The following is a 25,897-nucleotide window of genomic DNA, read 5'->3' as shown; positions in this document are numbered from 1 at the left end:
AGCTCTAAACACAATCTTTGATTACTTGAATATTTTTTATAGTCTTGAGTTTCACCTGTAAAAGCAGATTATTACTAACTTCAAATACACTAGTTTACTCACCCTTTAAGAAATCTTTTTAGATATGGGATATCTATCTGAAATTATTGAAGCAGTAACAATCTAAAACTGTTACCACAGGTTACTAGCGTACAGTTTCAAACTTTTTCCGTCCAATTAACTCGTTAACTCGTTAACGTCCTCTCGCTCTCTCTTGATCACGTTCTCAGCGCATGTTCACATTCACTTCCGTTAACAAAATAAAATCCCACGTTATCACCTCAAAAAAATACCACATACAACAAAACATTTTAAACATTTTAACCCATGAATTCAACATTTTATATCAGAAACATTTTACAACAAATATAACAAAATATACAATTTTAGCCAGTTTTACCTATTTATCTGTGTATTTGTAAATAGTTATTTATCTAACAAATCTTGTTTATTTATCTATTTAAATCACTTATTAATATATTTTAAATATTTGAATTTATCACTGGGCTACATACATCATGACTTGTTGTGCCCGTATTGATTCTCTGACGTGCAGTAGTAGATCCCACTGTCCTCAGAGGTGATGGAGGAGAAATAATAACTGCCCCCTGACCCTTGATGCAGTGTTTGGTTCTTCCTGTACCAGGTATAATTAGCTGCTGGGTTAGCATCACTGCTACAGGTCAACCAACCCTTTGGTTCCCAAGGGCAAGGAGTAAAACTGCATTTATCAAGTCTGACACACTCTCTGGACCAAGACTCGTTACCACATCCAGCCTTTGTGTAAATACAGAAAAGTTATCGCCACAGTAAAACCACACGTGCTCAACATGTAACGACAGAAAGTCAAACATACAGACTTGGTCATCTTGGTGTTTCTTTCACCTTAATTTTCTAACCACACTAAGGCTGCTCAGGTTGCTACAGTAGAACTGGGTAAAGACGTTAACTGTCGTAGAGACAAGGAAAACAACAAATCCAGTTGCTGCTGTTGTTAAACTCATAGCTGCTCCTGTGTGTTTGGCTTGGAAATAAAACTACAGAAGGTAGTTAATGTACACAAGTTATACTAGTCACATCACAGACACTTTTATGTAGAAAATGAAAGGGAGTTGTCGACACCTATAGCCTTCCACTGTGGTCGGGGCTGTAAACAGCTGAGAAAAGTTCAAATAAAAACCCATCAAGGTTCCTTCCTCTTTATCAGTATGCATTGTAAAGATTTCAGTAGATGACCAAGAAAATAACAAAAAACTGTTTTGCAAACTACATATGAAGTAAAACATGTAGAAGTGATTATTTTGGCCTCCCATAACCTGTATGCATCACACTGCCTCACTAATACTATTAACATACTAAAATAAAGTTAAATGTTTGTTAAGTGTAGGAGGAGCTGTCTCAGTCCTCTCAGTGGTGAACACATGACAGAAAGTTTGGTGTATTGTGTTGTCAACATGACAGATGTACTGCAGAGCAAGTCTCCTTTCTTATTCGACTTATTGGACTTGATCATGAACTGATTACACTTTGGTGATCAAAGGTCAAGGTTACTGTCCTCACGTCCATCCTGTTCATGTGAACACAATATCTCAGGAATGTCTGAAAAGAATTGAAATACATCGGGCACAAAGGTCCCTGTGAACTCATGCAGCTCTTTTAGTTCAACACTTGCAGTTCTTTTACTTTGTTGCAGACTGTATTTTTCCACTGCACACAGATTTTAAATCAAGCTACTGAAAGTCTTTAACCACGGCTGGAAATGCTGTAGACATTCAAACCTGCTTTACTAATAACTCCAATTCACCAATAGACAGTTGTGTCTCTTCATCCAATTTTATGGCCTTTGCATGGACACAAACCTTGAGCATGAATGTTACTCATCAGGTCTATGAAAAGGAGCCAGAGTGGGGTGAAAAAATACAGCAGATACAGGACAAGAGAGATGGGTTATAATTATAGGTAAAGAGAAGACGTGATTTATTTTGTAGACGAACAGGCATGATAGACAGTTGTAATGAAGAAGAATTGCTCCAAAAATTAAAACAATTGCTCCAACTAAACTGATGAAAACCAGTTTGAGTGTGGCACAAACCTCATCACTCATGTATGAGCTGATTAGAATGCGAGCCTGGACAGACAGTGCATTTAAACTACAACTCTACAGCTTTAGCTGTGACTGCACTTCACCAATACGTTGTTGTGGCTCTTTACGTAAGTTTATAGTATTTGTGCACGAACCTTGAATACTGTAACCAAATGCCTGAAATTAGATGTATTCAGTAATTTATAGGAGATTGTCCTTATGTGTCTACAATGACAACTACAACTAGTTCACTGCACTATTCTGAGCCGTCATTCAGTGGCTGTGAGGAGCTAGGAGCTGTCATGGGGCTTTGTGTTGCCAGGATCTGATTTCATGTGGATCTTTTCCAATTCATAACCAGACTCTCTGAAAACAAACTCTTTGAATTTGACCGTTGGTGATTTCCTGTATCAATAAAAGTTTGGTAAGGTTGCTGTAACGATGCTAAATCTCTTGGCTGGCAGATATCTGCTAAGTAGGTTGTTGGACATTGGTTCATTTACCTGCCAACACTTTTCTGATATCAGTCATACCAAATGTTACTGGTTACATTCTTTCATCAACCGCACATAAACTATGTGAAGACAAGAATCTTATAATTCTTTTTATTTAAGTTAAGAAAAATAATTTGTTTTAATGGTAATGTGTTAATGTAAATGTATGTTATACACACTGATACCTTAATGAACGTGTCCTGCTTTAATAATAGATACAAAACGTCTGAGCAGCTTTAGCAGCATGACATCTGTTATTAGAGCTTTTCAGTTTTATATTTTTTATTAAATTTTGGTTTTTCATTTTGGAAACTAGATTTTAAAAACTCTGCAGTAACTCAGATACACACATTTCCACCTGAGATGTTGAGCATATGTGATTGACCAACTGTGGTACAACGTAAGCCGGGTTGGACCACGTGGGCAAAATTTGTTAAATATGTCTTCCAGTGGACAGTGTGTCTGTCTGATGTGTTTCTAATAGTTTTAGGACAACACTGGATCTGTGCCACGGGTGAACAAGCTAATCCAGGATGCTGGCTCAGAACTAACTAAACATGACCAGAGAAGACTTAGCATTGGTTTTAGCTTCTGTATGATGATTGTGGACAATATTTAAGCAGCTGAATATTTTTTATTTTTTTTATTTTTTTTACTTATTAACTACTTTTTCATGCAGTTCTTATACTTTGCTGTGGAGTATTGTGGTCTTTTACATTTAAACAGGTTTCAGGTTAAACTTCTCCTTAGGCTTCACTGGATTTTTATTGAGTCAATCCCTTTCAAACCTGTTTTGACAGTGACTCCATGGATGTGAGCTGTGAGCATTTTAACCAAATACGTATATTTTCCATGAGATGACAAGTATTCAGTACTTTAAGAAAATCTATACAAATATTTAGTATTACAAAAAAAAAAAAGGATGACAGAAAAATGCCAAATATGTGCTTCCTCTTAGCTCATAAGAATACATGTCTCAGATTAAAAAAACAAGATAATACCAGACAGAATGTGGAAATAAACTGATGTGAAAAATACAAAACATTACAGAAAGAAAAAAAACTATAACAGAGAATAACAGAGGGAAGCAAGATTGACAATTACAGAATATTACAAAAGAAATTATCAGGAAACAAAAACTGTCACAGCTGAACTGCTAAAAACAAAGCACTGAAAATGAAAGAAGTTAACCCCACAGGACCTTCGGTGTTTCTTCTGTAAAATGTGTCTTTACTTACATCTAGTGGCAGAAAAAAAACTACAACTTCATCACCTAATGCATGTTATTCTTCAGTAAAGTACTTATAGATCATACCTCTGCAGTATCTAATTGAAAAAATAAAAAGGGAAAATGAAGCCTCCTCTTGTGTTCAGTGGATTTTCTTGACTGTGCTGTACAATGCAGCTGGATCCTCCTCAGTGTCTGGACTTGTGGCTCTAAGAAGGAGAAATAACCAGGAACTCATGAGACACACAGTGATACAGTGGTAGAGAATATGTAAACAAAGCAAGTGGATGGAACAGCAACATCCATGTCCATCAGTTCTTTTAAATAAATGTTAGGTTGTGGTGGAAGTGAGCTGCTCACCTCGGGGCGGCTCTGTTACACCTGACAGCAGAGTACACAACACAATCCTCTTCTTCGTCTGTCTTGTGTCTGTGGGCTCCAGCTGGTCTCGTGTTGAAGTAGGCAACATCGACCTGGTTGTTCACGAAACGGACGCTGGCATAGTGATCATCGTCCTGCTCCTCTTGGCGACCGGGATGAGACTGGAAAAATATTTTTACCATTAAATCTCACATGTGTAACAATGCAGAACTTGGTAGAATGTTGGGTAGTACAGTATTGTTGTATCCAGCAGCCGAAAGATAAACTAGAAGCCCAGAAGTCGTTCTCCACAGCCAGATTGTTCAGCTCCTCCTGGTTGATGTAAGAGCTTCAGGCCAGTCACTGAATGTCATCCCACTGATATCTTCCTGGTCATAACGTCCCAGATGAACGTTCATACGCAACATTTGTCAGTCGGGTTTAGGAGTTTTTATATTAGTGCAGGTCTTGCATCTTGCCAAGGGTGACAGCACTAAACAAGCTGAATACTTTAAGCCACGGTTAAACATCCGTGTACAAGCTCCAGTTCCTTATATTCAAGTCGTATTTCAAGGCCAGGAAACCTGTGTTTTCACTCAAACTCACACACTGCATTGTTTTAGTCACATTGTAATAGGAACTAACATCATGAGGCATCATGGCAGAAAAGGTCAAAGCATCAGCCCTTCAGCTAATGATCAAGTAGCAAATGTACTAAAGAAAAACATGATGCAAAAAAAAAAAAAAAAATTAAATATTTAGCGAACACTTTGAAATTCTGAATTTTGGGATTTTACCAGATCATCCCCATCAGATTAGCTTTAACTTTTACCAAGTAGTTTAACCTGAGATGATGAACCAGAATAAAGTTTCACCTGTTCACTGTTGTCAGGCCTGTCACCAGGCACAGATGATTGCTTGGAGGTCCTCCTTTTTCTGCTTATGAAAATTGATAACAAATATATTATTTAGTTGACAGACTAACTGCTGACATCACTGATATTTAGGTTTAGTAAAACAGAGCTTCTCACCTTACAAGCAGGTAGACTGTCATAAGAAGGACAGCAAGGCTTAGTCCAATGACCACTGATTGCCAAGGAAAACCTGTGATCAAGTTAAAGAATTCAGGTTTATAGATGCTTTTGGTTCAAGTTAACAACAGAAAATGCACCGGGTTATGTCCTTAGGAATTCCTATCCTGCAATCATTATAACATCATTGTGAAAGTCTTGTTTAAGGCTCTAGAGTATTTCACATCTGGCTGCTATGCACAGTATAGAGTTTTGTCCTTTTGTACGTTGTTCATGTTCACTCAGTTGCCAATTTATATGAGATGCATTTACAGGACACACTACAGTTCTTGTGTCCTGCTGCCAACAGACCCTACAACCTTTATCACTGCAGATAAACTCAAACAACTGTACAGACTGCTTCACCAGTTTCATCCACATATAGTTTGTTTTAACATCTGATGTGCACATGTGCAGGGGGATCAGACAAATTAACCTGTAAAAACAGTCAAATATAATGTTGAGTTCTGACGTCCTCTTGTGTTCTGGGCTTCACAGTAATAATTCCCACTGTGTTCAGGTCTGAAGTCAGTGATTGTGAAGATCTGTCCATAAGCTTTTGGTGAGTCTTCATTCTCCTTGTACCAGGTATAATTAGCTGCTGGGTTAGCATCACTGCTACAGGTCAGATTCACTGAACTACCCTCCACTATCTCAGCAGAGGGACTCACTGACACAGAGGGAAGCTGTGGAGGATCTGGGAAACAGAGACACAATTCAGTAACAGTACCAAAAAACAGCTTAACCAGCTTACAAAGCCTGGGATGAGCAGATCTTGGTCCCTGACTTTAACTGGCACCTAGTTTACATTACACCTGACCCCAATTCCTGCCCCTGAAGGTAATGGCTCTATGCCATTTCTCTGGGCTGTGCCTGAACAGATCCCATGAATGACGGCCCAGCTACAGGACGCTCCACTCCTAGGTCTGGCTCCAGAAAGGTTCCATGGTCCAGTGATCCAGGGAGCTAAGACGAAGGTTTTCAATTTACCAGTAAATCTACATTCCAACACTAACCTGTGGTCATGACCTCTGGGTAATGACTGAAGGAATAAGGTTGTTAATACAAGTGACTGAAATGAGTTTCCTCTGTCAGGTGGCAAAGGTCAACCTTAGAGATACTGTAGGGTACTGCAGAACAAATAAACTCACATATTGGTACTTTACATCAGTTTTATCCTAAGACCTGTTTAAGATCTTTTGTACTTACACTGGACATCTATTGTTATACATGATGACTTGTTGTGCCCATATTGATTCTCTGACGTGCAGTAGTAGATCCCACTGTTCTCAGAGGTGATGGAGGAGAAATAATAACTGCCCCCTGACCCTTGATGCAGTGTTTGGTTCTTCCTGTACCAGGTATAATTAGCTGCTGGGTTAGCATCACTGCTACAGGTCAGATTCACTGAACTACCCTCCACTATCTCAGCAGAGGGACTCACTGACACAGAGGGTGGCTTTGGAGGATCTGGAGGAGATCATTCACTAATAATCAGTCCCACATTGTGAAGAGTGAAAAACCAAAAAAGTTAAAGTTCACAGGAGCCTACATTTCACATTAATGAAGGTGTCTTCAGACGTCCTCCTCCCCAGCTCGTTCTCAGCTGTACAGTAATACTGTCCAGAGTCAGAGGACTGGATGGAGCTGAAGACAAGCTGTGGTCCTTTGCTGACCACTGTTTGGTTCTTCCTGTACCAGGTATAATTAGCTGCTGAGTTACCATCACTGCTACAGATCAGAGTCACTGAACTTCCCTCCATGATTTCACTTTGTGGACTCACTGACACAGACGGCACCTTCAGAGCAGCTGCAGGAGAAAAACATCAAACAGTGAGTAGTGGAGCTTCTCTCCATATTGGACAGACCATAATGTTTTCACTTTCTACTTAGTTACATAGTGACTCAAACTCACACACTGGGGGGGAGCTGTAATCCTCATGTCCCTTTAAAGCACAAGAGATGATGTCTCCAGGATAAAACTGGTCTTTGTAAGAATTTTCCTCCTTGGTGATTTTCTCTCCGTTCTTGAACCAGACGTAGGAAAGACGAGCAGCTGGTCTGCAGCTGCTGTGACACTTGAGCTCCGCCTCAGTATGAGACTCCTGGACTGTTAGTCTGATCACCTGCACCTGGAGACCTGGACACATGAGGGACAGCTCATGATGATGCTGGATAACAGTAAATAAAAACTCATAGGTTAAAATGTTGTGAATGCAAACGGAAGGGGACACAAGCCAGTGTCTTCCTGTGCCAGTCCCAAGTCTTGTTTCAATGCATATGGTTGTGTCAGGAAGGGCATCCAATGTAAAACACATGCCAAATTAAAATTGCAAATCGTGACAATGGCTTCCATACCAGATCGGTCGGGACCCGGGTTAACAACGGCTGCCACTGGTGCTGTTGACCTACAGGTTACCAGTGGAAATTGGACTACTGTTGGTCGTAGTCGAAGAAGAAAAGGAGGAAGGTGTGTTCGTAGGCAGAGAGAGAAGAGGAAAGCTAAGAATGTAGGACTATGACAGGGAAGGCTAGAGAGTTGACTGACATGATGCAGAGAAGGAAGGTGGACATACTGTGTATACAGGAGACCAGGGGGAAAGGTAGCAAGGCCAGAAGCTTAAGAGCCGGCTTCAAGTTCTTCTACCATGGGTCAGATAGGAAGAGAAATGGAGTAGGAGTTATCCTGAAAGAGGAGTTTGTGAGGATGGAAATGGCTGCAGTTAACACTTTCATCCAGAAGAGGCAGGAACATAGGGTGACATAAGAGCGGAGGTAGAAGCACTCAGGTGGACGACATCTTGTGTAGACGTTGTAATCTGAAAGAGATCAGTGACTGTAAAGCATTGATAGGGGAGAGTGTAGCCAGACAACACAGGATGGTGGTGTGTAAAATGACTCTGGTTGTGAGGAAGATGAAGAGGACAAAGGCAGAGCAGAGGACGAAGTGGTGGAAGTTGAAAAAGGAAGAATGTTGTGTAATTTTCAGGGAGGAACTGAGACAGACTCTGGGTGGTTTGGAGGTGCTTCCAGATGACTGGACTACTACAGCTAATTTGATCAGGGAGACAGGTAGGAGGGTACTCGGTGTGTCATCTGGAAAGAGGAAAGCGGACAAGGAGACTTGGTGGTGGAACGAGGAAGTTCAGGAGTGTATACAGAGAAAGAGGTTAGCTAAGAAGAAGTGGGACACAGAGGACTGAAGAGAGTAGACAGGAGTACAGGGAGATGCAGCGTAAGGTGAAGGTAGAGGTGGCAAAGGCCAAACAAGGAGCATATGAGGACTTGTATGTTATGTTGGACACTAAAGAGACAGAGGTGGATTTGTACAGGTTGGTGAGACAAAGAGATAGAGATGGGAAGGATGTGCAGCAGGTTAGAGTGATTAAAGATAGGGATGGAAATATATGGACAGGTGCCAGGAGTGTGATGGGAAGATGGAAGGAGAACTTTGAAGAGGTGATGAATGAGGAAAATGAAAGGCAACGAAGAGTAGAAGAGGTGACTGGTGTGGAGCAGGAAGTAGCAAAGATTAGTAAAAGTGAAGTGAGGAAGATGTTGAAGAGGATGAAGAGTGGAAAGGCAGTTGGTCCTGATGACAAACCTGTGGAGGTATGGAAGTGTCTAGGAGAGGTGGCAGTAGAGTTTCTGACTAGTTTGTTCAACAAGATCTTGGAGAGTGCGAGGATGCTGAGGACTGGAGGAGAAGTGTACTGGTGCCAATTTTTAAGAACAAGGGAGATGTGCAGAGCTGTGGCAACTACAGCGGAATAAAGCTGATGAGCCAAACAATGAAGTTGTGGGAAAGAGTAGTGGAAGCTCGGCTAAGGGCAGAGGTGAATATTTGTGAGCAGCAATATGGTTTCATGCTTAGAAAGAGTTCAACAGATGCAGTATTTGCTTTGAGGATGTTGATGGAGAAGTACAGAGAGGGTCAGAGGGAGTTGCATTGTTTCTTTGTAAATTTAGAGAAAGCGTATGACAGGGTGCAGAGAGAGGACCTGTGGTATTGTATGAGGACGTCTGGAGCAGCAGAGAAGTATGTTAGAGTGGTGCAGGACATGTATGAGAGCTGTAAGACAGTGGAGAGGTGCTGTAGGTGTGTGTAGGTTCGGCTTAGAGACAGTGGCACTGAAGAAAAGACAGGAGGCAGAGCTGGAGGTAGCAGAGCGTAAGATGTTGAGGTTCTGTTGGGGAGTGATGAGGATGGACAGGATCAGGAATGAGGACATCAGAGGGACAGCTCATGTTAGATGTGTTGGAGATAAAGTCAGAGAGGCCAGATTGAGGTGGTTTGGACATGTTCAGAGGAGAAACTGTGAATATATCAGTAGAAGGATGCTGAGGTTGGAGCTGCCAGGCAGGAGGTCTAGAGGAAGAGCAAAAAGGAGATTTATGGATGTAGTGAGGGAGGACATGAAGTTAGTTGGTGTGAGAGAAGAGGATGCAGAGGACAGAGTTAGATGGAGGCACATGATTCACTGTGGAGACCCCTGAAAGGGAACAGCCGAAAGGAAAAGAAGAAGACAAATCTGTAAAGCATTGATATATTTTTAAAGTCATGAATATGATAATGTCACATGAGATTACTGTATTAGAAAGTGGTGCTGAGATTTGAGTTGATCAGTACCTGTGACAGTCAGAGTTGTTCCAGGTAAACTGCTCCTCCATTCAAAGCTCTGTGTTATGAATTTGAAGTGATACTGGGCTGAATCTGTGTCTCTCAGGTCAGTGATTCTCAGAGTGGAGCGTCCTGTCTCTGTCTCAAAGACCCGAACACGACCTGAATACTGGGAGTCTTTACTAAGATCCTCAGGCTGTGAGGGATTCTGCCACTGACCACTACGTTCAGACCTGAACCAGAATTTAGATTTGACCTGATTATAACCATTGTAAGTACATGAAATGTTCACTGATGAACCTTTAGGGCCACAGATTCTTCTGTCAGTGTAAATTACTGTGTTGCAGGATTCACCATAAACACCTGAAAGATAAAACATTTAAAAATAGCACTTTTACAAAAGTCACTATATTTGTGTCACCGAGATGACAGATGTGAATTTAACTGTCTAGACTCTGTTACATCATTTCATCATTCTCAATGTTACACTTTGAGGACATTATTGTAATAAAATGTCCCTAAGGTGAAACATTAATAGTCAAGGTCACTGACAGAGTGAGATGCAAATGAAGGTTTTTATTATTCCAATGGTTTAAACAGAGACTAAATACACAACAATAAATCATATTGAATTGTATAATAATGTTCAGGTTTTAGTGCAGCCAGCAAAGTCAAAATGCAACATATTTAAAATTGTTGTGGTGCATCAGTGATTTTAAAATGTAACACAAAGACTTACAGACCACAGCAGATACTGTTCAGCTAGTGGATAAAATGTGGAGGAAACTCACACACTGAAGGAGAAGGACAATCCTCATGTCCTTTGACAGCACAGGAATAGCTGTCTGAATAATAGTTTCCAGGATATATTGATATTTCTTCCTGATTTTCTCTCATTTTTTCTCCATTCTTGTACCAGATGTAGGAAGAATCAACTGGCAGACGACAACTGCTGTGACACTTCAGTTTAGTCCAGGTAGAAAATGATGTATAATATATTATCTTCACTATCACCTGCAGATCTGGATCTTTACAGAAACACAGGTACACACACAGATAAATGACATAAATAAATATCATCAGTACTGTCATGCTGTCTTTTAAAGTACACAAACTTATTAAAATAAATTATTCTATAATTATTAGAACAGCTACATAACACAGACACTGCTCTTTGTATATGAAGTATAACATCAGTTTGTACTGATCAGTACCTGTGACAGTCAGAGTTGTTCCAGGTAAACTGCTCCTCCATTCAAAGCCCCATGTTATGAATTTGAAGTGATACTGGGCTGAATCTGTCTCTCTCAGGTCAGTGATTCTCAGAGTGGAGCGTCCTGTCTCTGTCTCAGTGACCTGAACACGACCTGAATACTGTGAGTCTTTACTAAGATCCTCAGGCTGTGAGGGATTCTGCCACTGACGACTACGTTCAGGACTGAACCAGAATTTAGAGGTGATATAACCAACACTAGTGTAAGTACATGAAATGTTCACTGATGAACCTTTGAAGACACAGATTCTTCTGTCAGTGTAATTCACTGTGTTGCAGATTTGTTCTTTTCCACCTGAAAGATAAAACATTTAAAACAGTCTTGTTACAGCTACATCTGTAACTGCAGTGATACACAGCAGTTGTATTGTTAAATTACTGACAGTTTTAAAGGTTCTGTACAGCTCAATGCAAACAGATGGTGTATCGCGATTCTGGTAAATCGGACCCAAGTGAGGATACGGTGAGAGGGACTGAACTCATAAACACGTTTATTGGTAAAAATTAACATAGAACAGAAGTCGCTCCTAACAAGAGGGTAGAGGAAAATATAACTGACAAATTATAACAAAAATACATCCCACTAAGCCAAAATCACTGTCAGGATCTGGCCGGGAACTGTGAGGAAGGCTGGACTTAAATAGTGAGGGGAACAGGTGCAAACAATGAGGGATAATGAAGGTAAAGTTAAGGAACAGAACTAGAAGCAGAAAGTGGGGAAAAGGGGCTACAAAATAAAAGTCCAAAGGGAGGAAGCGCATTGGGAGTGTCGGATCATGACATGGTGTTAATGTGGAAAAAGACACAGTCATGGGACAGTGTTCTAGTTTTACTGTGGATTAAACTCACACACTGAGGTAGAGGGGAAGTCCTCACGTCCTTTAAGAGCACAGGTATAACTGTCTGTTTGACTAAGTTTGTCTGGATATAAAGATGTTTCTCCCTGAGTTTTCTGTCCATTCTTGTACCAGATGTAGGACGGATGATCAGGTGGACCACAACTGCTGGAACATTTGAGCTGTGTCATAGAAAACCACTGTAGCTGTAGAGCTGGATTTGTCAAGAAGGGAGAAAAAAGAAAATGTGTAAATGTTCTAAATCCACATGTTCCACATGTATGATCATTTCGTTCTCCCTTGAAAACAAAATATATTAATTTCACATAATTAAAAACTTTAACTGAAAAAGTTACTATTTTATCACGAGCCCAAAGTTTACACTTATATATTCACACCACAGTTTTAATGATCTTGACAAATAAAAAAAAAAAAAAAGGTTGTGGGTAAAAAAGTTACGTTTGACAGTCAAAGTGACTCCAGGTTGACCAGTGTATCTCCCTCCTGGTTGGTTTGTGATGAATCTGAAATAGTAGACGTCCGAGTCGTTTTTTCTCAGGTCTGTTATTCTCAGACTGCAGGTGTTTTTATCACAGGAAAACTGCAGACGACCTGCAAACACTGAGGACAATCTCAGGTCCACATGTTTATAGTCATTAACTTTAGTAAACCAGAATGTGTCTTCAACTGTAGTAACAATGTCTCCTGTCCTGGATGGGTACGTGTAAGTACAGTGAATGTCCACTGTTGATCCTTCTAAGACACAGATGTCAGTAGAGGTGTAAGTTACTCCCCAGTCATTCTGACCATGTACCACTGTAACACAGAACAGCAGAAACAACAATCACATTTTAGATTTTGTAGATGTGATACAGTATATAAACCTGCAAGTGAACTGAATCCATGGATTCAGGAGTCTATTCCCACTGTGACAGGGTGGGAGGCAGAGTCCACCCTGGACAGGCCTCCAGTCCACCTCAGGGCCGACACAGAGAGACGTCCACACCCACTGGCAATTTAAAGTTACCATTTATCTAACATGCATGTTTGTGGACTGTGGAAGGAACCAGAAAAACTCACATAAGCACTGGGAGAACATGCAAACTACACACAGTAAGGATGCAGACAACCAGGGATTTGATTCTTGTAGCCGGGAGGCAGCAGCACTAACCGCTCGACCACCGTGCTGCCCAAAAGAACTGAATTCAAAATTCTATTTTGACTCTTACATCATCCCACTGTGGAAACCAATGATATGATGAGAAATATGATGCTTTACAGTCAAAAAGTGGCTCATTATGCAAGTTGATGTGGTATTTATCTATGTTCACTTAGTACTTGTCTTAAAGTACTGTGGTTTTAGCCGATTCATTCAACAGGTTTCCACTGCTTCCTACAGTGGTATGGTCACATAGTAAAGCAGTCACCTCATACCATCAAAGCTGTGTTGAGATCATAAGAAAAAGCCTTTAGACACCATCTGTAACATGTTTTTAAAAAATGATGAATCTTCCAGTTTCATTTTTGCAAGTGTTACATACTGTGAATTTAAACATGTACATCAACAAACAGGGAGTTTTCATACTAATAGAAGAACATGTAACTACATTTAATTTCAAAGGAAATAACCTGTATCATTACTTAACATGTCTTTCATAGAACAAACATCATGTACATGATTACATTTTAGATTTTAAATAATTTTGTTAATTTGCTGCTTTCTATGAAACACCAAATGCTTCATAAACAGACTTGACAATGAATATCAATTCTTTTCATGTACTAGACATTTAATCAATAAGGCTACAGAGATTGAGTATTGCTCGCCTGATGATTAAAGAACAACATTCCTATATACACAGTAGAATGTAAGGATGACACATGTACTTGATGAAACTCTGCTGCACATTGTGATAGAAATGTTTCCTCTTGGAAGAATTGTAGACAGATCTCAGCGTGATGAACCATCTCAGTTTAATACATGCCGGCATGGAGAAGAACACATGGATGTTGAGTGTTGTTTCTTACTTGTATCCCAAACCCCTTCTATTTATACTTAAACCCAAGACAGGAACCACCCTCACAAAACATGAATGAAGAAAGCAGGTGCATGCAGTTGACAGTCATCACTCTTGTCCCTTTCTAGGTTATCTGAAGATGTCAGTAAATAAAACCCTTTTATTGTCCCCTCTTTTAGATCTTGTGACCCCAGGACCCACTATCTGCTACATTGCTTTGGGCCTTGTAACATAAAATGCCTGCTGTGATCTCAAACATTCCTCCAAACACGACCCAGCCACGACCCTGCTAATTATCCAACCATATGACTAAATTTACTCTATTCCCTCACAACATTTACTCCACTACACTGCAGAGGAAAACTGATTGTCACGTGTTTTTGATGGGTTGCTCAAATCCAAAAACTTGGGCCTGAATTCCAAAACTGCACGCTGACAAAACAAGATGAGTAATGCAAGCACAGGCAGGCAGCAACAGCATGAAAAGGCTAAAAAGAAGCTGAAGACCCCAAACAGGCTCCTAGAGAACCTGAGTAACTAACAACACTGGGATCCGGTGGAAGAGTGGGTGAGAGAAGGTGACCGGAAACAGACGTACAGCCTGGGGCCAGTTCTTGATCATTTTCATGTAAAGAAGCCAATTTCTTTTTGGGCCCTTGGAAATAATAGCACATAGTGACCTTAACACTGAGCAGCTGCTGAGACAGAGCAGTTTTTTTTTTTTTTTAAATGTGCTCTGCATTAATCACTTCCCCTTTTTTAAAAAACAACATTATCTGTCTGCATTCTACTAAAAATAATTTAGTTTTTTGATTTTTTCCATTCTGCAGACTTTTGCTGCAGCTGTAAAATTTCCCCACTGTGATACGAATAAAAGGTTTCTCTCATCTTAAATCCAATCAGCACAGGGTGCTCTGAATAGGACTAATATACATTTAACATACATTGGAAACATAAAATACTGTACACATACCTGATTTAGAGAAAACACATACAAAAATTACAGCTGCTACTGCTGTTAAACTCATAGCTGCTCCTCTCCAGTCTGCGAGCGGCTTCAGGGAACAAAAATATTAGAGGATAGTTAATGTATTAGTCACATCACAAATGTCTACGTGCTTAAAAGAAGGAAGATGTCTGCAATTGTAATCTTCCTCTGTGCTCAGGAGCGTAAAAAAAAAAGGACACCAAACTTCCTTCCTCCTCATTAATAAACACCGTGAAGCGGAAGGCAGAAAATGTTTTGCTTGTTGTTAAACCAAATGTAAACGACAACTTTAAATATATATAAAAGAAAGAATTAGAGAGCGATTTTGTGAACTTCAGTATCCAAAGCTCATTACCGATATTCAAAGACAAGATTCATTTTCTTCTCTTCCTTTTTTTAAAATTTTTTAATTTTTTTAATTATTACAGGAAGAAGTGTCTCAGTGATGCACAAGTTTGAAAACAGAAAATAATGAGTCACATGTCATTACAGTAAAAATGGGACACTGACTTTAGAGACGTCCTGCATTAACAGACACAAAATGTCTGATGCTACTTTAGGACTATGACTTAAAACTATGTCAAAAAAAGAATGAAATGTTTTAATTTTATCACACCACATTCAGAGCTGTGATCAACACAGTCTCCACCCTGTGATGTTTCCTAATAACGACAAAACTTTCATCACTGCAGCTTCTTTATTTAGTTTGCATCGGTTTATTTCAGTTGAACACAAGCAGGTCTCCTTTTAGACTCTGTGGTTACTGTGTTCGAGGACTTTACAATTACACACAGTGCTCAGATGTCCCAGCTGAGACAAGGAAGATGCCCACTGAGGGGGGGACTTGTAGAGACAAGCCAGGTACAGTAAAGCAGACAAGAAGAGACATGTGGAGAAGCTGGAGATGCCCTCAGCCCATGATTCTCCTCAGTTTGGAAAGACTTCTGGGAAATCAGTGTAGAAAAGAAGCCCCCTCCCCACTGAAAACAATCAACTGGCAGAAAATCTTACATTGCAGATTTGAAAAGACAAAGGTTCACAAATGGTCCCTACCACTCTTCTTACCCCCTTGGGTCCCTCCAACCTCTCTCACCTTTGAAGTCCTCCCTCCCTGCAGCAGGCAGACTTTGTCACATATGCACAGACCAACTAGACCCTGTAAACACGGACATATTCAACAGGCCAATACAACCCTGTACAGTGACTGCACCTCCTCCAGTTCCTGTGTCAAGCTGGATTAATCTAGGACGGAGACGACCTGCCACAGCCAGTGTTGGTTCAGTTTTACACTGCCTTAGTGGATTCCCTCCCCAACAACATCCATCCCTGTCCGGTCCAGCACTGAAACCTAACATGACGTTCAGAGACTGCAGTTCATCATACAATCAGCCAAAAAGATCAACTGCTGCAAACTTTTCCTCCTCCTGTTGAGCAGCTGCACATCTCCCAGGACAAGCGACAGGCAAGGAAGTTTTGGATCCCAGCTCTCCGACTTACAACACCATGTTCACTGCATCCATTATATCAGGATATAATGCTGATAGTAGATGCATCCACTTGTGATGGGAAGATGGAAGGAGAACTTTGAAGAGTTGATGAATGAAAGGGAAATGAAAGGGAACGAAGAGAAGAAGAGGTGACTGGTGTGGAGCAGGAAATAGCAAAGATTAGTAAGAGTGAAGTGAGGAGGACATTGAAGAGGATGAAGAGTGGAAAGGCAGTTGGTCCTGATGACAAACCTGTGGAGGTATGGAAGTGTCTAGGAGAGGTGGCAGTAGAGTTTCTGACTAGTTTGTTCAACAAGATCTTGGAGAGTGCGAGGTTGCTGAGGACTGAAGGAGAAGTGTACTGGTGCCCAGTTTTAAGAACAAGGGAGATGAGCAGAGCTGTGGCAACTACAGCGGAATAAAGCTGATTAGCCAAACAATGAAGTACTAAGAAAGAGTAGTGGAAGCTCGGCTAAGGGCAGAGGTGAACATCTGTGAGCAGCAATATGGTTTCATGCCTAGAAAGAGAACAACAGATTCAGTATTTGCTTTGAGGATGCTGATGGAGAAGTACAGAGAAGGTCAGAGGGAGTTGCATTGTGTCTTTGTAGATTTAGAGAAAGTGTATGACAGGGTGCAGAGAGAGGAGCTGTGGTATTGTATGAGGACGTCTGGAGCGGCAGAGAAGTATGTTAGAGTGGTGCAGGACATGTATGAGAGCTGTAAGACAGTGGAGAGGTGCTGTAGGTGTGTGTAGGTTGGGCTTAGAGACAGTGGCACTGAAGAAAAGACAGGAGGCAGAGCTGGAGGTAGCAGAGCTTAAGATGTTGAGGTTCTCTTTGGGAGTGACGAGGATGGACAGGATCAGGAATGAGGACATCAGAGGGACAGCTCATGTTAGATGTGTTGGAGATAAAGTCAGAGAGGCCAGATTGAGGTGGTTTGGACATGTTCAGAGGAGAAACTGTGAATATATCAGTAGAAGGATGTTGAGGTTGGAGCTGCCAGGCAGGAGGTCTAGAGGAAGACCGAAGAGGAGATTTATGGATGTAGTGAGAGAGGACATGAAGTTAGTTGGTGTGAGAGAAGAGGATGCAGAGGACAGAGTTAGATGGAGGTACATGATTCGCTGTGGCTAATACTAAAACTTGCAACGATCAGATGATTTTTATTTTCACGACTGTAAAGTGCAGACACAGGTCAGACTAAGCTACTCCCCAATCTTTCCTGGAACTATTACTTTCAGTTCATTGCCTCTGTTCTGCAAGTGACTCCTTGAAGTGATATGTGTCTCTTCGGGGTTTATGACCTTTGTGCAAACATGGGTCATAAACCCCGTCAGCATTTTTAAACAGCCTGATTTTTCTTGGAATTGTCAAGTAAAAGAACTGATCAGAAAACAGAAACATCTGCCACAACTACACTGCTGAAAACAAAGGGCTAAGTTGACAGGACCCTGGTTTTCCTTCATCCTAACATGCTCCTTTACTGGTATCTAGTGGCAGCAACATGGAATTACAACTGTTTCACCTGATGTATCATGTTTCAATTTAGTTAAACAGCAACTTTTATACTGTATTAAATGAAAAATACCCACTTCCCAAGCACCATTGAGTGCTGCTGCAGTCACCTGCTTATATTTGTTTAGTGCCCTGAAGTCATGATCACCGGTGAAGTGACACTGCTAATTTTCCCATCAGGCATCACTGTTCCAATGATGTTCATTTTGTGCTCGCACAGGAATAATAGACAGTGCTCTGCTTCTTCCCTTCAGATTACTAATTGAGCCAAACTAATATAAACAATAAATCTCTGAGTAATTTGTATGTTAATGAAAATGTTTCTATTCTTTTAGTAACTAACAATACAGCACACAAAAATTTGCTTTTGCATAAACACTGAAAAAAACAAAACACTAAGAATAGTTGGGGCAACAACAGTACTTGAATTTAGCTTCACACTTTGGATTATTAAATTGGCTTCGTTTAGTTCCAATATATGTAAGTGTCAGACTTTATGGTTGAACCTAAAAACAGAGGCAGGAGGAGTCAGACAGTAGTGGATTTAATTAAGCAACATCACATTGGAGGGAGTGCGACCACATCACAGTCATGTTGATATTCAGTACAACAGCATGACCTCGAGTGTGAAATGGCTTTTATACTGTTCTACAAACGCTATTTATTATTTGACTGCAATAAGCAACAACAGATATTATTTAATCAGTTTTGAGATCCGCCAACACAAACAGATCTGAAACTGTACCTGACTTGACTGTTGCTAAGCAACATAAGCAAGCAGATGCCTGCACACTAGATTATCTCCAGAGTACAGCAAATGGTGAACAGCTGTTTTGATTCTTGTACATTTATCTGTATGTGTAGAGACATGCGGCACCTTATTAACTCCAGCTCCAAGTTTCTCCAGTGCAGAAACCTAATTGGAAGTCTCTGCTGGCTCCACTGTCCAAGGGATCAGTCAAAGACCAGCATCAAACTTTTAGACCAATAGCTGCTGGTTTTGAAGGTTCAAGCTTTCCTGAGAAGAGATTTGGAAAAGAAACATGTGAGTGAAATTTTCAGGCTTGACAAGCCTTGAAGCGTCACACTTCTGGTTGATGTTGCCCGAGACAAGGGTTTGAAAACACCAGAGATGTGGCAGATTTGTTTAGCTGGTCTACACCAAAAGACTACAGATCTTTACAGAGAATTGGAAAAGTCTGTAGAACTTTGCCGACCTGTGTCGGTTCTGTGCTGCGAGCAGTAATCGACAAGTAACGAGCTCGACCTTGTGGATCAAGTTGTTGAATTTAACCCCAACCAGAAATGTCAACATGTCAATAACTTGTCAGCTGTTAGGTGTCGTCTTGGTCTCGTGATGTCATAATTTGAACAGCATGATGATGAAGAGGAAAATACAAACTGTCACTGAAGTAGAACATTCAGTGGTCAATGAATCAAGGTGTGATTTTTGCATTTAATCGTCTTGTAGGTTCACAGTAGTGGATTCAAAAGTTTAGAGGTTAAGTTCACCTGTAAAGGTTATAGTGCATTTTAGGTGAATTCTGAAGTTTCACCCGAAACTCGAATAATATCCCAAAACTTTTTGCGTGAGGCGTAAACTCAGTAGCAACCTGGCAAGAAGAATCCTCGCGTGCGTGAATCCGCCAAATGAACAGCTTGGTCCCACAGTTCACTGCTGCATCTTTTGTCTCCAATAAGTTTTTAGTGAGTTTTCAGACCTGCAGTAATGCTACAGTTTTATGTGTTGGAAGAATCCAAATCTTTGTGCAGTTATAGTGTTTGGAGGGTGTTTAAGTAGTTCCCTCACCTGTGCCCACTCACTGCCATCAGTCTGTGCTTCTACTGAAGGTTTGCACAGACGTATACTGACTTCTTTCCTTCTCCTCGTTCTTTCCTGACGACCATTTATTTAAAGCAAACGTTATTTCCAGGAAAACGTCAATTTTTTTCCAGCGTGGTTTGATCCAACGTATCAGTAAACCAGCGAAACGACTCTTGTCCACTCAAATTGCTTGGTCGGTTTTATTAACAAGAAATTACAGCAGTCAGCAGATGTGTTGGACTAGGACTAAGAAAACTAAATCACCAATCACCAAACAAAGTAGGGATCGCAATACTAACTGAGAAACAGGCCACACGTGAGGGTGAAGAGGTGAACAAAACTCAAAAGAGTAAATCATACAAGACCAAAACCACAACAGTAACAGATAATTCACTTTACAGTTCACAAACCGATTAACACGAGAGAAAATAAAATCAATAAAACTTCTCTGTCACCAGTAATATTTCAACTACTATCAGAGAATCCACACAGAATCACACGAATACTATAAGGGACAGGCAACAAAGGAATATCTACGATAAGATCTGACAGGGAGTTGATCCAGTAACTTTTACTCAAGTGGTGTTTAAAACTGTCTGTAGGACAGGGGAGAAAAACCAAAGCTGAACAATAGACAAAGTGGATGAGGACGTTAGAGACCAGGGGACACGAAGACATACACAGATAAAGGCTGTGTGAATGTGGGCTGACTGAGGATTGTGGGGATTGTTGAATAATCAGGAGCCAGAAGTGGCAAAGGGACAAAAAAAAGTTGGGACTCTTATATTTATTTCAGATTAACAATTTCCATTACCCCACAAATAACCTCTTAAAAACTACTGAAAAGTAAAATTTTTTTCCCCCATCTTCTTCCCTGTGCCATAAATAAACAGTGATTCTTTACAACTTAAATTTTAGTTTAAAAAAATTAAAATAATTATACACTTAACAAATCGTGACTCATTTGGAATTAGAGTAAATGCAAAAAGACAAAAACCTAGATTCCCAAACAAAGTCCCATAAATCAGATGTTGAACAACAGTAAATACTGATGCACATTTAGTGAAGCTCAGCTTCACTTCCCTGAACAAACCCAAATAAATTATAGATTTAAAGTGCGTTTTTCTTTGCTACTCAGCATAAAAAAAACGTGGAGCACGTTCCGCTGTGGTGACCCCTGAGGGAACAAGCCGAAAGCCGTTGAACTTTTGATACAGATTCTTAAATATACAATATGTATCCTATGCTAACACTCACATGAGCCTCTAAATACATTTGCTCAGCAGCTTCGCTAGGACTGAGCTTGTCACTTACAGGACATCAAGCTAGTCCAGGCCTGCAGAAGCAGCAGCCAACAGAATAAAGTTAACAAAGAACATTACGGTGTTATGCCAATAAAATGATAAAAAATCTAATCACACACTGAACTGCTGGTCTGCTTTCAATGTGTTAAATCATATACATGAGATAAAAAAAACTGATGTTCAGTGTAAAGAGTTTTGTGAAGTTTGAATTAAATGAAATGACGTTTGTATCCACATCATCTTCTGTGCTACTTCCTTTTTGGTCCTTTTTTTCATTCGATCATCCCTCTGCTTTAACAGCATCTGAGGAAAATCACATTTAGATGAGGTCATTTTCATAACTGAATTTGAGCAGAGCCTGTTTTGTGTTTTTTCCACATGTAGGAGACGAGAACCTGACTCTTCTTCACAGCAGGTCTCCCTGCTCCTCTGTGTTGTCAGTCTGTGCTTCAGGGAGGGTCTTCAATGCTGAGACGTTTTCATAATCAGTACGAAGGTCTGACTGATGGTGAGAGACGAAAAGATGAACATGTCTTTACTATTAAATTTAAAACACTTTTTGCTGACATTGTGGTTAAAGTACATAGACATCACTGCTTTTCATCCATTTTTTCCTTTTAAAATGAAGTTGATCAGATATTGACAACTCATTGATGTGCTTGCTATATATGTTATCAATACAACCTCTCACCTTAATCATCTCTACAGGTTCATTCAGGACAGTTTTTTGGCTCACAAGTTTCTTCTTCCTGGACTAATTAGGAAACTAAATTCACTCCGTCAAAAGGGAGGTGAGTTGACAAAGGCTTACTCCGCCATTTAAGGGGTGTGAAAAATTAACACAGTGAAAGAGAACTAAGACAGTCAATAAAAGTGTGAGTGTGAATGCCACTTGTGAAGAAGGGAGGAAGGAAGGAAAACTGACTGTGTCAACGTAATTCTGAGTGTTGATGATAAACACAGAAGTGGATTTGAACTAGGTCCTGACAAAGGCACGTAGCCTGTAAAGGACAAAAAGTCGACATAATGGGAAACTCAGAGTAAGCCTGCCTACGAGGGGGATGCAAAGTATATGGATAAATTCAGACCAGGCAGCACTAGTTATTTACCACAATGGGAAAAGAGACATCAGTTTGATGGCAAATTAATGATTACAAATTGTCAAGCTCTAGCAGGGAAGTTTTAAGTGCCTTCCATTAATTTTCTATGGGAAGAAAGTTGATAAAAAGTGAAATATAATAATAATAAAGAAAAGGATGTCATAAGTGGTAGACACTAATGAGGGGAAAGCATGCAAGGCAGCTGCACTGCAGGCGGCTGCACTGGTGAAACCAGATGAGGAAACAGGAGCAGTTTCAGATACATCCGTCAGCGTAGAGAGCATGAGAGGCAGCGTCAGATAGCTGATGCAGCCAAAAGAGTGACAGAACAAGGTCAGGGAGTAGGAGGAAGAGCTAGAGGCTCATCAGGATTTACTACTATTGGAAGTCGGTATCAAATCATACGAGACAAAAACATAGTGGACCTGTACAAAATCTAGTAGCCACCGTTGCACTATATATATATATATATATATATATATATGTGTGTATATATATATATATATATATGTGTGTATATATATATGTATATGTAATCCTCCTTCAACCTTGCTACATATCTTGAATGACCATCTCCCTTCCCATCTGGAGATGTTCCAAAACACACATCTAGAGGAAGTAATAACATCAAGTAATAGTGTGAATACCCTGTAGCATCACACTTAGTACTGTTGTATGCATGGACCAAATAAGCCACATGCTGGCTCCAATGACGTTTCTCTTCTTGGGTTAAAGTTCCCAACATAAGAGACTAAAGTTCTGTTGAATCTCTCCGGCTGAGGATCCCCTTGTGGGTGATTTGGAGTAGTCTGTGATTTTCGCACTCCCATCACGTTCAAAAGATCTCTGATCAGGTGACTCTCAAAGTCTCTACCCTGGTCTGAATGAATCCTTGCAGGCAGACCATAGTGTACAAAGTACTTGTCCACCAAGAGCTTTGCCACAGTCTGAGCCTTCTGATTTTTAGTGGGGAAAGCTTAGGCATAACAAGTAAAATGGTCTGTGACAACTAACACATTGCTCATTCCTTTGGAATCAGGTTCCATCGAAAGAAAGTCGATACATACAAGGTCCATTGGTCGAATGCTTGTGATTTGATGTATAGAGGCTGCTCTTTGACAAGGTGACTGTCCACAGTTCTTCACATACTGCTCAGCATCCTTTGACATTTTGGGCCAGAAAAATCTACTCCTCAGCAGGTCAGTTGTTCTTTCAATGCCAAGGTGTCCTAAATCATCATGCAAGGACTTTAACACAGTCCCATGAAATTGTTTTGGTAAGACAAGCTTAGTGAACTCCTCACCTGATGGCCGTTTACCCATCTGATAAAGTATCCCTTCTTTCAGGATCAATTTGTCCGCTTCCCGTTTCAACTGTGAAAGTTCTGGATCATTTAGGGTATTCTCAGGCCATTTCTGTTGCCCAACTGCTTGAATAGCAGGCCCAATCACTGAGTCAGCTTTCTATGCATGTAAGAGTTCTGGCTTTGAGAGTTGTTCTAATGACCTCAACTTCATGTGCATTGGGAAAGTGTAGATGTCAGGAACACAATCGGGGGATGCTCCCAACTGATCCACATATCTGGTTGGGCTGTCTATAGCTCTAGGGGTGCAGACTCTTTGACAGATAGTCTTTACCCCATCCTGTGGGATGGTCTCCCATTCCAAGCAGTCATCTTCATCAGGAAAGTTTCTGGAGAGGAGGTCAGCATCTATATTGTGCTTACCTGGTCGGTATCGTACATCAAAATCATAGGTTGATAAGGCAGCGAGCCATCTGTGTCCTACTGCATTAAGTTTGGCTGATGTGAGTACGTACGTCAAAGGGCTGTTGTCAGTACGTACTGTGAACTGAGCCACATACAGGTAATCATGTAACTTGTCCACAACGGTCCACTTCAGAGACAGGAATTCAAGCTGATGTATTGGATAGCGCTTTTCAGACTGGCTCAGCTTCCTGCTAGCAAATGCAACTGGTCTTAGTCCCTCAGGATACTCCTGGTAGAGAACAGTTCCAATCCCCTTTAAGCTAGCATCCACATGAAGGATGTAGGGTCGATGAGGATCAGCAAACGCTAGGACAGGCGCATGGGTCAGACAGCAGATGATCTGATGAAATGCATCAGTACAAGATTGGTCCCATCTGTCACCAAACGGCTCTGACTCTCTCAGATAGCTCTTAGTAGGGTCATTGTTATGCTTCCTGCTCTTTTGGGTTGGGCCATAACCTTTGGTTAGCTCGGTCAGTGGCTTGACAATGGAGGCATAGTTGGCTACAAACCTCCGATAATACCCACAAAATCCCAAAAATGATTTTAGGGTCCTCAGATCAATAGGCTGTGGCCAGTTAGTAACAGCCTCAATCTTCGCTGGATTGGGTGAGACATCATCTGCAGACAAAACATGTCCAAGATATTTCACCTTTGAATGACAAAACTGACATTTATCGAGAGATATTTTCAGTCCAGCCTCCTCAAGTCGGTCAAGAACTTTCAGAAGTCTCCTCATGTTCCTCTAAAGTTTTTCCAAAGACAATCAGGTCATCAAGGTAAACAAGAACTTGGAGCAAGTTCATGTCACCAACTGTTTTTTCCATTAATCGTTGGAAAGTAGCAGGGGCTCCAGTAATACCCTGTGGCATCGTTCAAACTGAAAGAACCCTAGGGGGCAGATGAATGCCGTCTTCTCCTTGTCTTCCTCAGCCATGGCTATTTGATAATAGCCACTTCTCAAGTCAAAAACAGAGAACCAAAGACAGAGTCCAGTACATCATCAATGAAAGGTGTGAAAGGTGATCAGGCACTGTACGGCCGTTCAGTAGTCGGTAATCAATACACATCCTTATGGTCCCATTTTTCTTTCTGACTATAATTATGGGTGAAGCATAGGGGCTGCGAGACTCTAATAATACCAGCACATAGGAGCCCTTGGAGGTGCTTTCTCACATCCTCGATGTCTGCCGGAGTCAGGCGGCGAGAACGCTGTCGGAAGGGTCTGGGGTCAGACAGTCGAATGGTGTGTTCCACCCCTTTAGCTAATCCTATATCCCATTCAGTCAGAGAAAAGACATTTGTTCTCTGGGACAGCTTCTGCTTCAGCCTCTCCTTCCACTCCTCTGAAACTGGTGAGTCTCCAAAATTAATCATGCTGACATCAAAACCTACTGGTGGTGTCTTCTCTAGTGGAATCGCTGTGACACTCTCAGTGAGATACATATGTGCCATAATTGTTCCTTCTGGTATGATTGTCTCTTTTAAGGACTCGTTCTGGAGCAAGGTTCAGAAGTTGTTAACATTAATTGACATGACCTGGCACAACCATGGGCTGCAATAGCATACTGGCTGGGAGTTGGGCATAAGGATTTCTTTACCAACTGGCTGATTAAAGTCCACTTTACAGACAATTTGCTGATCTTCGCCTGGGTGTAGAGTCAGAGGACCAGGGCCTTGCCAGGTCACAACCCCAACATTGTCATGTGCATCAGTATCAGCAATTTCACCTACACTGTCTGCTTGTATTCCTAGTGACTGTGTTATGTCCAAGCTATTGTCTCTGCATTGTTTCACTAAACTTCTGACATGACTGTATTTGTTCCAACAATAACAGGGGTCTGTTTTGTAGTCTGTGGACTAGGGCAGATAAGTGCCAGAAC

The 25,897-nt window shown here is 40.9% G+C and overlaps 2 protein-coding genes and 1 long non-coding RNA gene across 3 annotated transcripts in view; 1 reads left to right on the top strand and 2 right to left on the bottom strand.

Moving 5' to 3' along the window:
• Positions 1 to 9,893, top strand: part of LOC137124361 (uncharacterized) — a 42,420-nt gene extending 32,527 nt beyond the window's left edge. The window contains exon 3 of the long non-coding RNA XR_010913952.1: positions 9,666 to 9,893. This is a non-coding gene — a long non-coding RNA (uncharacterized lncRNA). The remainder of the gene's footprint in view (positions 1 to 9,665) is intronic.
• Positions 1,996 to 6,300, bottom strand: LOC137124548 (B-cell receptor CD22-like). Its single transcript, XM_067499617.1, has 6 exons — positions 6,291 to 6,300; positions 5,711 to 5,971; positions 5,236 to 5,308; positions 5,080 to 5,140; positions 4,205 to 4,386; positions 1,996 to 4,053 (listed from the first exon to the last, which is right to left on the bottom strand). The coding sequence occupies exons 1-6, from the start codon at positions 6,298 to 6,300 to the stop codon at positions 3,987 to 3,989; spliced, it is 654 nt and encodes a 217-aa protein (XP_067355718.1). The 3' UTR covers positions 1,996 to 3,986.
• LOC137124354 (uncharacterized) lies at positions 5,954 to 15,291 on the bottom strand. The gene is made up of 9 exons (XM_067499234.1): positions 14,996 to 15,291; positions 12,464 to 12,820; positions 12,018 to 12,218; positions 11,110 to 11,463; positions 10,687 to 10,923; positions 9,905 to 10,258; positions 7,190 to 7,414; positions 6,827 to 7,084; positions 5,954 to 6,744 (listed from the first exon to the last, which is right to left on the bottom strand). The coding sequence occupies exons 1-9, from the start codon at positions 15,048 to 15,050 to the stop codon at positions 6,464 to 6,466; spliced, it is 2,322 nt and encodes a 773-aa protein (XP_067355335.1). The 5' UTR covers positions 15,051 to 15,291; the 3' UTR covers positions 5,954 to 6,463.
• Positions 15,292 to 25,897: the final 10,606 nt, after the last annotated feature.

The sequence above is a fragment of the Channa argus genome, chromosome 3 (assembly GCF_033026475.1).
Source record: "Channa argus isolate prfri chromosome 3, Channa argus male v1.0, whole genome shotgun sequence".
Classification (NCBI taxonomy): Eukaryota; Metazoa; Chordata; class Actinopteri; order Anabantiformes; family Channidae; genus Channa; species Channa argus.
This window is presented reverse-complemented; position numbering and strand designations above follow the sequence as displayed.

What these genes read in the sequence shown, in the direction of transcription:
- LOC137124548 (XM_067499617.1), bottom strand. An exon ending in ATATTTGACTGTTTTTACAG is followed by an intron (nt 5,309 to 5,710) that starts GTTAATTTGTCT and finishes ACTTGATCACAG; the next exon opens with GTTTTCCTTGGCAATCAGTG. An exon ending in GGCCTGACAACAGTGAACAG is followed by an intron (nt 4,387 to 5,079) that starts GTGAAACTTTAT and finishes ATATTTTTCCAG; the next exon opens with TCTCATCCCGGTCGCCAAGA.
- LOC137124354 (XM_067499234.1), bottom strand. Translation starts at nt 15,050, where the DNA reads ATGAGTTTAACAGCAGTAGCAGCTGTAATTTTTGTATGTGTTTTCTCT. An exon ending in AACAACTCTGACTGTCACAG is followed by an intron (nt 10,924 to 11,109) that starts GTACTGATCAGT and finishes GTTTCTGTAAAG; the next exon opens with ATCCAGATCTGCAGGTGATA. An exon ending in AACAACTCTGACTGTCACAG is followed by an intron (nt 7,415 to 9,904) that starts GTACTGATCAAC and finishes TCATGTGTCCAG; the next exon opens with GTCTCCAGGTGCAGGTGATC.